This window comes from Glycine max, chromosome 19 (genome assembly GCF_000004515.6).
Source record: "Glycine max cultivar Williams 82 chromosome 19, Glycine_max_v4.0, whole genome shotgun sequence".
In the NCBI taxonomy this organism is placed as follows: Eukaryota; Viridiplantae; Streptophyta; class Magnoliopsida; order Fabales; family Fabaceae; genus Glycine; species Glycine max.
In genome coordinates this window covers 5,892,160-5,903,362 of record NC_038255.2, presented here as the reverse complement: position 1 = coordinate 5,903,362, position 11,203 = coordinate 5,892,160, and the positions used below count along the sequence as shown (strand labels likewise).

Sequence of the window (11,203 nt, the reverse complement as noted above, 5' to 3'; positions counted from 1 at the left end):
TATATATATATATATATATATATGAGTAACTATGAATAACGGAATCTCTCCTCTATATGCTGTTCCCCAATTGATTTTTAAATTTATATAATAGATTTTTCTCTTCTTTTTATAAATTAAAACATGTATTTAAAATCTGATTCATGCAATCTTTTTTTGTTTTTAAATGTGATTCATCCAATCTTTAGCGGACACTGTATGGTCCCCATATATAAACTTTTTTTTTGTAAGTTTTTAACCGAGAAAAAAATAAAATAAATATTCTTATAAATTAAAATTAAATTATAAATAAATTAAAAACTATGTTTATGAATTAAGTTATCTATAAATTAATTTTAATTTAAAAAAATTAGAATTTCTTTCCTTCTTTCTTTTTTTTTTGTTTATTTGGATATATGTGAAATAACTTGTCCAAATTTGATTGGATTACGATTTATGAGAACATTTATATCTCCGCGCCCCGCTATATACATGTACGCAATGAAAATCAACATTGGCGCTACATTACACGAACCAAATCATGCAATAATTTCATTTATTCTCTTCCGATCCAATACAACACAATCCCTCTGATTCCGTATCCGCCGCCGGCGATGGCCACCCTCTCCGATCATCGCCGCCGCATGCTCCCGCCGGAGAACGTTGACGCGCAGCCAATAACTTCGGACTCCGTCTCTAACAACCACCGCACCACTCATCGGCGCGATGCCGGAAATAACGGCCTCCGGCATCGCCTCGTTCGGCAAGAATCTTTGCGCAGAAATATCGAACACGTCGCCGCGGAAACCTACTTGGTTTCTCGTCTCGCCTTCACGCTTCTTCGCTATCTCGGGTAACTGCGTCAAATTTCAATAATATCTTTATTTTATTTATTTTTTTATTGCCTGCTATTTTTTCTTTGAATTATATGTATGCAGCTTTATTTCTTTCTTGTTATTTTAATTTTGCTGCTAGTTACGGTTCTGTTTTATATAATAATAATTACAAATTGTTCCTCACAACCACGAACGTACACTTTTGATTTAGTTCCTAAAATTGAGAGAGTAGTTTGCATATACGCTTATTATAAAGAAATTTATACTGTGAATCACTTAGAAATCATTTTACCAACATGAGTTTGTTAAGAAAGATGCTGAAAAAGATGCCTGTATTTAGAGGACGTTTGGTGAGATAGAAGTTTTTAGTATCCTGACAATCATAAGTTAGTTTCCAATTGTTGGTATGCATTAAAAAAAATAACATTACTAAAAAAGGATGATTTGTGAGAATGTTTTTTAATTAGTTTTTCATGAAAAATTTTGCATGGAAGGATTTGGGAATGTTATTTTCTGAGTTTATTTTTATTTTACTATAATAAAAATATGATGTTATTCTTAATGTAATAAATAATTAAAACAATAATAAAAAATATGTGTGCCTAATAGATTCCTAGAATATTTATCTCAATATTCCTAATGGTCAATCAAATAAATTTTATTCATTCCCCATAAATATGATTCATAGAATTCATGATTCCTGGGAATGAAAAAACTTTTTCCCTATCAAATGCATCCAAAGAAATATGTGGAAGAAAAGAAAATCAAAATCATTTTAGGCATGACTTTTAGAAGCTATAAGGTTGACTTGGTGGTTGAAGGGAGGAAGGAGGAGAAAGAGGTGGTATGTTCGAATCTCATATTAAAAAAATTAACAACTGACCGATGAAAATAAATAAATAAACAAATAAATTTAGGCTTGACTATTTATGTTGTTATTATAAAGGGAAAAAAAAGGAATGTACACTTTCAGTTTGTGAGTTCAGCGTAAATTTGAATATTTAAGAATTGTGGAGTTGTTGCAAATGACATTGTTATTTTCAAGTTGCATGACTTGGTTACGTTGTATTGTGAGGCTTGTGACGCGATCTACCAAAAACTATATTGAATTTTGAAGTGTTTGCTTTCGTTTTATAGTGTTATTTCGAGTAAGTAGTCAGTAGTTATTGTCATAATAAATGCTTTCATGGATAGTTGGGATTGTTTATTGGAGGAGAATAGCCGTTAGTTTTTGTTTATTCAGAACTCTCGCAAGAGGTGTAATAAAAGGCTTTTTTTTTTCTATAAAAGAAAAAGGTTTACTTGAACAGATTCAGCTTATTTTGAGCTAAAAAAAATTCTAGAAATTTTCTTAATTATTTTCAGACTTATGCTAAAATAAGTTGCTTAAAAATACTTGTGTTTGTGCAAAAATGAAATTTTAATAGTTTATTATAATTAATTTAGTAAAAAATGATTATAAAATCAGATACCGCCTAAGCTGTTTTTATTGTTTCTAAAACATGATTTTCATAAGCTTCAGTTTCTATCTTAACAAAATAATGGAAAAATAACTCAGGTTTCTGAAATTGCGTTTTTAAGTGCTTATTCCAGTAGACAAGCTCATATACATAATTGCTGAGTTCTCAACCTGCTTCTGAAAAGTCATGTGATAATAATATAAAAGGTGGCAAAACTGAGAACTTATATGAACTGTGTTATATACCCGTATAGCATTCTTCGTAATTATTAGGCTAAATAATGTAAATATAAGCTCACTTAAATGTAGTTTGAGTACTTGGTTCAGATTATTTTATAGGAATAATTGCTTATATTGTGGATTGTGCCTTGTGGCATGTCTGATTTTCTGTTGATACATTGTTCAGGATTGGTTACCGTTGGATTACACAATTACTTGCCCTAGGATGTTATGCCATGCTACTTATGCCCGGGTTTTTACAAGGTTTGTTTGATATAATTGTGTTTTTCTCCTTTCTTATTTCTAGTAATGACAAATGTCAAGCTTTATGAATTTTCCTTGAAAGCTTCGGATTTATGGATATAGCGCTTCATACATTTTCTTACGTGTTCTGTTTATCCAATACTCAATGATACTTAGCTCTTCAATATTGCATGTTGCTGTCTCTCCTTCCACTTGGGAAGGTGTAGAAATCTTCACACAAATTTGTATACAGCAACATTAATAGAAAATGGATCTTTTGTTTATTTGTTTTCTCTCTCTTACTGTTGACTTTCTGCAGTTGCATATTACTATTTCTTCACAAGCAAAGTAAAGCGAAGCATTGTTTATGGAGATCAGCCTAGAAACAGGTAAATTAAAAAACTGGTAAATCTATCTAGTGATGTTGGTCATTTGATGTATTGTGTCTAATAATCTTGTAAAATTGTGGTTTTGCAGGTTGGATCTGTATCTACCTGCCAATATTGGTGAACCTAAGCCAGTTTTGATATTTGTAACTGGGGGAGCATGGATTATTGGGTGAGTGGTTTGAAATGTCTTCGAGTCTACACAGTTTTGCTTGAATTCATGTGTTAATTTACTGTGTATAATGTTGATTCTTATACATCACACTGCAGATGAATATATAAGAATGAACTCTGGCTCAACTGACTTATGTTGCTATTTCAAATTTGGAAAATAACCTTTTCAAGTGCCAAGTAGTTTTGTAATCCGTGTCTCTAGTCTTCAACTAAAAATAACTGCATGTTGTAGATATTATGTTGAAACCTACAACAGAGTTCTTGGGTGTATGGGGGATAACAAAATATACAAGTGGATTAAGGAGTATACCATACCAGGCGAGGTGTTTGAAATTGAATTTTAAAAATTCAGACTGACTTGTAGAAATTGACTTTGTGGTGCCAAAAATAATTAGTCTCCAGCACCATGACTTGGCTGCAATTTAGTTGTGTGTGTGTGTATTTCCTGAATTCATTGAACTTTTATCTTTTAAAAATGAAATGATTTTGGTTGGATTTTGATTTAGGTATAAAGCATGGGGCTCCCTTTTAGGACTACAGTTGGCAGAAAGAGGCATTATGGTGGCATGCATTGATTACAGGTACCTGGTCTCAGTTCAAGCAGTGCAAGATTGAGTCTACAATTTACCTTTGGTCTGACTTGCTCTATGTTTGAGGTATTCTGATAGGCAAACTTGGTGCTTTTTATAATAGTCTATTTCCAGAACATCGAGTCTTGGAAATTCATAAATCATAACTACAAGATGCTTGCATCACACTATGTCCTAAACTTAATGGTGTCCAGTGGTGTATATCTTAATTGAATTATTTGTTATTTTTGAAAAAGTTAAAAATATAGAACATCACATTTAGTATAAGCATTTTTGTAATTGATATCTTAATCTTAAAGTTGTTCCCAATGTAATGGTGCTTTCTTTTATGTGCATAGAAACAAACATATTATGTTTAGCACTTAATAGGTCTTGATTTATTTGTGATTGTAGAAATTTTCCTCAAGGGACCATCAGCGACATGGTAAATGATACTTCGCGGGGAATTTCCTTCATCATCAACAACATAGCTAATTATGGAGGTGACCCTAATAGGTGGCGTGCTACTATGATACAAGATTCCTTTTCATCATATATTTAGACATTCAACTGAGATTTATCTTTTCCTTTTTTTTGTTACTATGTAATAGGATTTATCTAATGGGGCAATCTGCTGGTGCTCATATTTCTTCTTGTGCTTTACTGGAGCAAGCAGCCAGAGAATCGGAAAAAGAAGATAGTGTTTCTTGGAGCATTTCCCAGTTAAAAGCTTATCTTGGTTTATCTGGAGGGTAAGACACTGGCTAGAGTTTCATGCTTATCTTAAATTATGTATAAATGGTCAATTTCAATAATATAAGTATAACCTTGTTCATTCAGGATTGTCTAGAAAACATCGATGCAGTTCCTTCATACAATTTTGTGTCATATATTTTGATGTTATTTGTTATACAAAGATCCCTCTTAAGCTTAATGGAAAATTTAACTGTGCAATCATATGATCAATGTTGCTTTAATTATGGTGCTGAATGTTGGACAATTAAGGGCTAACAAGAGCATAAGATGTGTTGCGCAGATGAAATGTTGCATTGGATGAGGGGTCACACTAGAAAAGATAAGAGAAAGAATTTATTAAGAGAGAAATTGTGAGTTGCTTTTATACAGGAAATCAGGCCTATAATAGCTTGGACACAAGAAAAGAATACCAATAGAAGCCCCAATTATAAGAGTTGATCAAATTGAGGATAGCCCAATAAAAGGTAGATTAGACTAAGAAAAACTCCCAAGTGAAAACAGTAGAAAAGGATTTAAAAATAAATGGACTGTCTGAAGAATTAGTCTTTTGCAAAAGACAATGACATTGTTTGATCCATAAGCCAACCTTGCCCAGTAGGAAAAGGCTTTGATCTTTGTTGTTAAGAGGGTAACTTTTGATGGATGTTAATGATGATGGTGATTTCCATCAAGCCTAGTTTCGCAAAATGCACCCATTTAGAGCAGCAAAATATTATTCCATATGCTTATAGTGATGAGAAATTGGTGGTCCCTTGGTGTAATGTGTAATCTCTTGCATGTTTCCATATGTTTTTTTTTTCATTTTACTTTTGCTTTTTCCAAGTCAAAGAGATTAAAATTGAGAGAGAGAAAGGTTTCAGGCTTGTTTTGTGTGAAGAGATCACTTATGATTGCTTCTGAATCATGCTCCCTGATCAATTGGTTTAGAGTTTTTAAGGATAATCTATTAACCCCTTCAACACATGTCTGCAGATACAACTTACTGGATTTAGTGGATCACTTCCACAATCGTGGCTTGGATCGTTCGATTTTCTTAAGGTGTGTCCTGAATAACCGAGTTTTGTTACAACTATGAGCTATTTTTTCCCCTCCTTATAACTGATTATCATTGCAGCATAATGGAAGGTGAAAATTCTTTGAAGGAATTTTCTCCTGAAATCAAAATTCAAGATCCATGCCTCAAATCTTCCATTCCTCACTTTCCCCCTGTATATCTGGTCCATGGAACTGCAGATTATTCCATACCATCAGTTGCCAGGTTAGTGTATAGACTTGAAATTCATTGGTGGTTATATTATTTTTTACTTGATTGAAGGAAACTACTTAAGGTTTCAATTATATACATATAAGATGTTTTTTCATGCTATAAGTATAGATAAAACCCGATGACTGTTATGCCGTAAAGATTGAACAAAGTGTTAGGTTGACTGTCATCTGCCTAACTCAACCCTCTTTCAATTTAGGCTTGAGAGTTGGGACTGACTATGTAATGATTGGCAACTAAGCACATCATAGGAAGAGTTTGATGATCACTAGTTATCATAAAATTAAATAACTTTTATAACATTGTGGGACGTGCTTTCTTTTTCTACAGTACTTGTGTTATTTGTATGGATTAGTAAACTAAACTATGGAATGCTATAATTTACTCTTATAAATGAAAAATCCACTGATAAATTTCTTTGCTAGACTTGAAAATATTTATGTCAAAAAGTCTGGCATTCATTACACTTTTAGATATTAATAAGTGATTTTTGTAGTGAGCGGTTTGCGGAAGCTCTTAAGAAGGCAGGGGTAAGAGCTGAGTTGATTTTATACGAGGGGAAGACTCATACAGATTTGTTTCTCCAAGTAAGTTAAAAGTGGTGTAATTTCAAATTTTTGTACACTTAATAATACAGACTCAAATACTTTTTGTATTATGCATTATGCAATATTTTTTAATTTGGCATTTCAATTATCCCTGTAAGCATAGCTGAAAAAGAAACCCATGTAGCATATATGTAGAACTAGAAAGAAAAGAAAAAAAATTGGCCGGTAACAGAGATTCATGGAGGATCCTTGTGGAAGTGTTTCAACTGGAAATATGCTCTATGACTTTGCTTTCCTCATCATTTTCTAATTTACAGTATTTCTTGTCAGAGTTCAACTATGTGCTATCCTTTTGTTTTGCCTATTGAAGTTCTAATTCTCAACCATGCTGCACAGGATCCGCTCCGAGGTGGTAAAGATGACCTATTTGATCTTGCAGTTGCCATTATGCATTCCAATGATAGTGATGCTCTTGCAAACGATGCCATTGCACCCCCAAGAAGACGGTTTGTTCCTGAGATTTTATTAAAGTTGGCTAGAAAGATCAGTCCTTTCTAAGCTTGTAACTGTCAGGGAAAATGTCATCTCTATAAGCTTGTAAGCATAGTGATTAGAATTTTATGATTCCTGATTCGAATCCTACATTCCGATAAAATTCAGCTACTTATTGATTCATATTATTAATATTAGACGAATCTCAATTTTTGTATCTTATGGTACATGAATGAATCTGCACAATTTCATATCATCAATACAAATCACATGATTCAATAGTTTGATTTTCTTTTATTTTTCTTTCACCAATTCTCATGAAAAGAATTGAAAAGTCATTTAAGTGAAATTGATAAATGAAAAGGAATTAGAGGAATATATTTTTAAAATTGTCCTATTTGATTATTTCACAACATTATTTGTCATTCATTTATTCAGTGCATGCACTTTATTTGTCTATTTCACTGCTTCATTTTTTTTCTAAAATAAAAGCTTCACAAATTGAGATAAAGCTAATAATTTTGTTTTATCTATTTCTAGTTTAAAATTATTACATTGAACATTATATTATTTGAAGTAATTTTTCATTGTCACTGAATTTTACTAACATGTGATTTTTCATTATATATATGATGTATTTTTCATTGTCCATACAAATTATGATTTCAAAATTCAAAAGTTAACTTCAGATTTACAATTTGTCAATTTGATAACAAGTGTTAGAATTCACTAACTTCTCTCTAGCTTTGGTGTGTATATATGCACCTCAAACACTTTATTCATTGAGTCACCATATTTCTTCGAAGAAATATGTTGAACTTCTTATAAATTTAGATTCAATTAGGATGCAAGGAATTATATATATGCTATTCTTTTCATTTGATTATGGTGTATGTAGTAAAAGTAAATTGAGAGCACGAACTATAATCTTCTTGAGGCGTAAAAAGTCATTGTCCCACAAGACTTATATGCAGTGTCCCACCCTTCAAGATAAAATAGGAACTTCTCGTGCATAACCAAGGCAACAGAACTGGCAAGAGGAACTAGGAACCCAGGAGCAGAGAGAGAAGAGAAGGCTCGAGTCTGTTGTGTGAAACTCCGGAAACAGAAATCTTTTGATTTTTTCAGAATCATTAAAGCAAAAAATTCACATTAAAATCAAGGTTTCTCATAGTTTTGATTCAAATTTTAAATTCAAAATAATCTCAAAAAGATTTTTATTAAATCACAATGTAAAAATCCTACGTGGCTCATTATCGTACCCGTAAGGGGAGAGGAAAAATCGGTAGTTTGCACTGCAAGTCTGCAACATACCCACAAAACTCAATTTCATATGCGCAATCTCATGTGCAAAAAGGATTAAAAACAAGTTGATTAATTTATTAATAAGGAAAACAAAGTATGTCCAGACAATGTGAGACTCTCTTACCTTTTATAATACCACTAAAATACAACAGTGTATTTCTTTTATTATTATTAATTTTGTTTTCTTTCTTTGGGGACCTAATATTTTTATTTATATTTCAGTTTCTTTTTTATCATGTTCGTATATTTTCCTTAACGTGAATTATATTCTTAATAGATTATAAAACAAATGAAATAAACATTAAGCCAGCTGTGTGCACCTGCCTACTGTTTACAGAAAAGAATTCAGCAATAGCATAAACACCACCATATAGGGTACTGAAGATTTTAATGTGTTTTAATTTTTAAAGAATGAGTTTAAAAAAAACAACATAATGGTATAGATGTTTAAATATTATCTTATACTAGTGAAAACACAGTATTACGTTGAATTTTTATTACATTAAATTTGTTTTATTAATGAAAAAAAATATTCTTATATATTGCCATATACTAATTTAAGTTTGATATTTTTTTCTCCCAATACATGCTTGTTTACTTGTATTTTTTTTTACTTTTTTGTATTAAATATTTTTTTCAAATACATATTTATCTAGTTGGAGAACTGAAGATGACATGAATCTAAAAAAGGACAAAGATGTCTGCAATTTCTTTTCCTGATATGACATTAAATTAGATAGTTTTTAACTTGTAAATCTACATTGATGTTAGTTTTGATTTACTAATATGTTTTTTTATTCAACCACTGTTTGTTTACATTTTTAAAGTTTTTTAATTTTTAAAAAAGTAGGTGCCAAAAAAATGTAATGAGCATTTGATTAGACATAATAATTTCCCGATGGGAAGTCTACATGTGACATGCCTTGTTTCATATTCAATTGGTTTTTTGGTTAAAAGAATTCACTCACTTACATATTTTGAGGGGTAGTCCACATGGTTGTTCCATATACTTGCTTTTTTGGTTAAAAGTATTCGCCCACTTTTACATATTCCTCTTGTATATGACTTTCACGTTTAGTAAGTTTGTTTTCTATTGGAGAAACATTTAGTAAGTTTTCGAAGAAATAAATAATGAATTACGAAGTCAGACCTTCAAATTCGACATTTTAATTAACCAACCAGCACCCATTAAAAGAAAAAAAACTCTAATTAACCATATAAATATACAACTGAATTCCGGGACATAGATTACCCATTTCAATCTAATGTAGGTTGAAATTAGACTTTTAAATCTTTCTTGTCCAACTGAATTCTAGGACATAGATTACCCATTTCATTCTCAACAATAATTTATAAGCTTTTCCCCATGTTAACAATCTGCCACATGGAAAAGCTATTCCAGCAAAGGATACATATTAGATTCACTCATTTTCCATCTTCAAATACGTATTCTATAGAGTATGCAATCAAGCATGCATATTTAAGAAACAAATGCCAAAATATATAACAAAAAGAAACAATTTGTTATCTCTCAACAATTTGCCATGTGATCAGATTTTTAGTGAAGAAAATTCGCTGCACAAAATCCCAAAAATTAAGAAAGATCCAGCGAGTAAAACAAAACCAAAGGAGGAGAAGAAATAGAAAAAGACTGGGGGGAAATATGCAGAGAAGTTAGTAAATCAATTAAGTCCTTCATTTCAGATTTTCAAGTGCTTCATGACCTTCGTCTGGTCAATCTAGCATTGATTTATTGATGAGAATTGGGGAAATATGCAGAGAAGTTAGTAAATCAATTAAGTCCTTCATTTCAGATTTTCAAGTGCTTCATGACCTTCGTCTGGTCAATCTAGCATTGATTTATTGATGAGAATTCTGAAACAGGTCAAATACATGCTAAAGGCCCAAGTGGAGAAGGATGAAGACCCAGAGACAGAGACACTATTAAGACTATTAATTGTTGCTGAAGACCCAGATTAATTTGAAGGCCCAAGTTAAATATGCTTTTAGTTATAATTTTTATTTATTGTAATTTTGGCCCAAGCTGTTTAGAAGGCTCATGTCTATTTTTATCTTTTTTGTTCAGATACACTATAAGTATTGGTTTTTTTTTCAATAAAAAAAACTTTTGGCATTTGATAAAATTTGGTGAGAGCTTCTCTCTGGGTTCCTTGTTGAATCAATCTCAGACTTATCAAGGTAATCCTTGTGGCGTCTACCCTGACTTATCTTTTTTCACCGGAAGTGGCGTCTACCCTGACTTATCTTCCTTCACCGGAAGTGGCGTCATCCAAACTCTGTAACCTGTATCAAGCGTTCCGCCCCGTAAGATTCACATCATCTGGTATCATAGCTTCGGCTCTTGATACAGGTTCTATCCTATTTTTTTTTCTTTGTAATTTGTCTAGGTTTGTGTTTTTGTCCTTGTTCTGTTATTTGCGTTCTTGTTTACATCTTGTTGCGTTCTTATTTGTGTCTTGTGTTCTGTTATTTGCGTTCTTGTTCTTGTTTTTGTTCTTGTCACATTCTTGTTCTTGTTTCTTGTGTCTTTCAAACTTTGTGTCAAAAAAAAAAAAGTTGCAGAAATTTTTTTTTAAAAAAAAGTGGGTGTTTGATCTTTGAACACAAAATTGAGGCATTTAGAAGTGTATTTTTTTGGAAATAAAATCGTGGATCAAATCCCCTTATCTAGATTCTCCTCTGAATTCTGAACGTTTTGATATATAGTGGGCCTCAAACGGACAACCGTAGCAAAAGTTATGAGCATTTGAAGTTTACTTGTCATATCTGTTATCTTATCTGTTATCCTATATGTTATCTTATTTGTTATCCAAATCTGATCTGTTATCCAAATCAAATCAAATCAAAATTTGTTATCCAAATCAAATCAAGTCTAATTTGTTATCCAAATCAAATCCAATTTGTTATCCAAATCAAATCTAAATCCAAATCAAGTCTAATCTATTAACCAAA

The 11,203-nt window shown here is 31.7% G+C and overlaps 1 protein-coding gene across 1 annotated transcript; it reads left to right on the top strand.

Annotated features, from left to right (window-relative positions):
- The first annotated feature begins 428 nt into the window (after positions 1 to 428).
- Positions 429 to 7,206, top strand: LOC100788814 (probable isoprenylcysteine alpha-carbonyl methylesterase ICMEL2). Its single transcript, XM_003555016.5, has 11 exons — positions 429 to 832; positions 2,681 to 2,757; positions 3,056 to 3,125; positions 3,214 to 3,294; positions 3,803 to 3,877; positions 4,280 to 4,381; positions 4,477 to 4,617; positions 5,594 to 5,659; positions 5,736 to 5,879; positions 6,382 to 6,472; positions 6,830 to 7,206. Exons 1-11 carry the CDS (start codon positions 594 to 596, stop codon positions 6,989 to 6,991), a joined length of 1,248 nt encoding a protein of 415 aa, XP_003555064.1. The 5' UTR covers positions 429 to 593; the 3' UTR covers positions 6,992 to 7,206.
- The last annotated feature ends 3,997 nt before the right edge of the window (positions 7,207 to 11,203 follow it).

Bases quoted from the DNA above. Each gene is read 5' to 3' on its own strand.
- LOC100788814 (XM_003555016.5), top strand. From the start codon at position 594: ATGGCCACCCTCTCCGATCATCGCCGCCGCATGCTCCCGCCGGAGAAC. The intron at 2,758-3,055 runs GTTTGTTTGATA...GACTTTCTGCAG, and splicing joins TATGCCCGGGTTTTTACAAG to TTGCATATTACTATTTCTTC. The intron at 6,473-6,829 runs GTAAGTTAAAAG...CATGCTGCACAG, and splicing joins ATACAGATTTGTTTCTCCAA to GATCCGCTCCGAGGTGGTAA.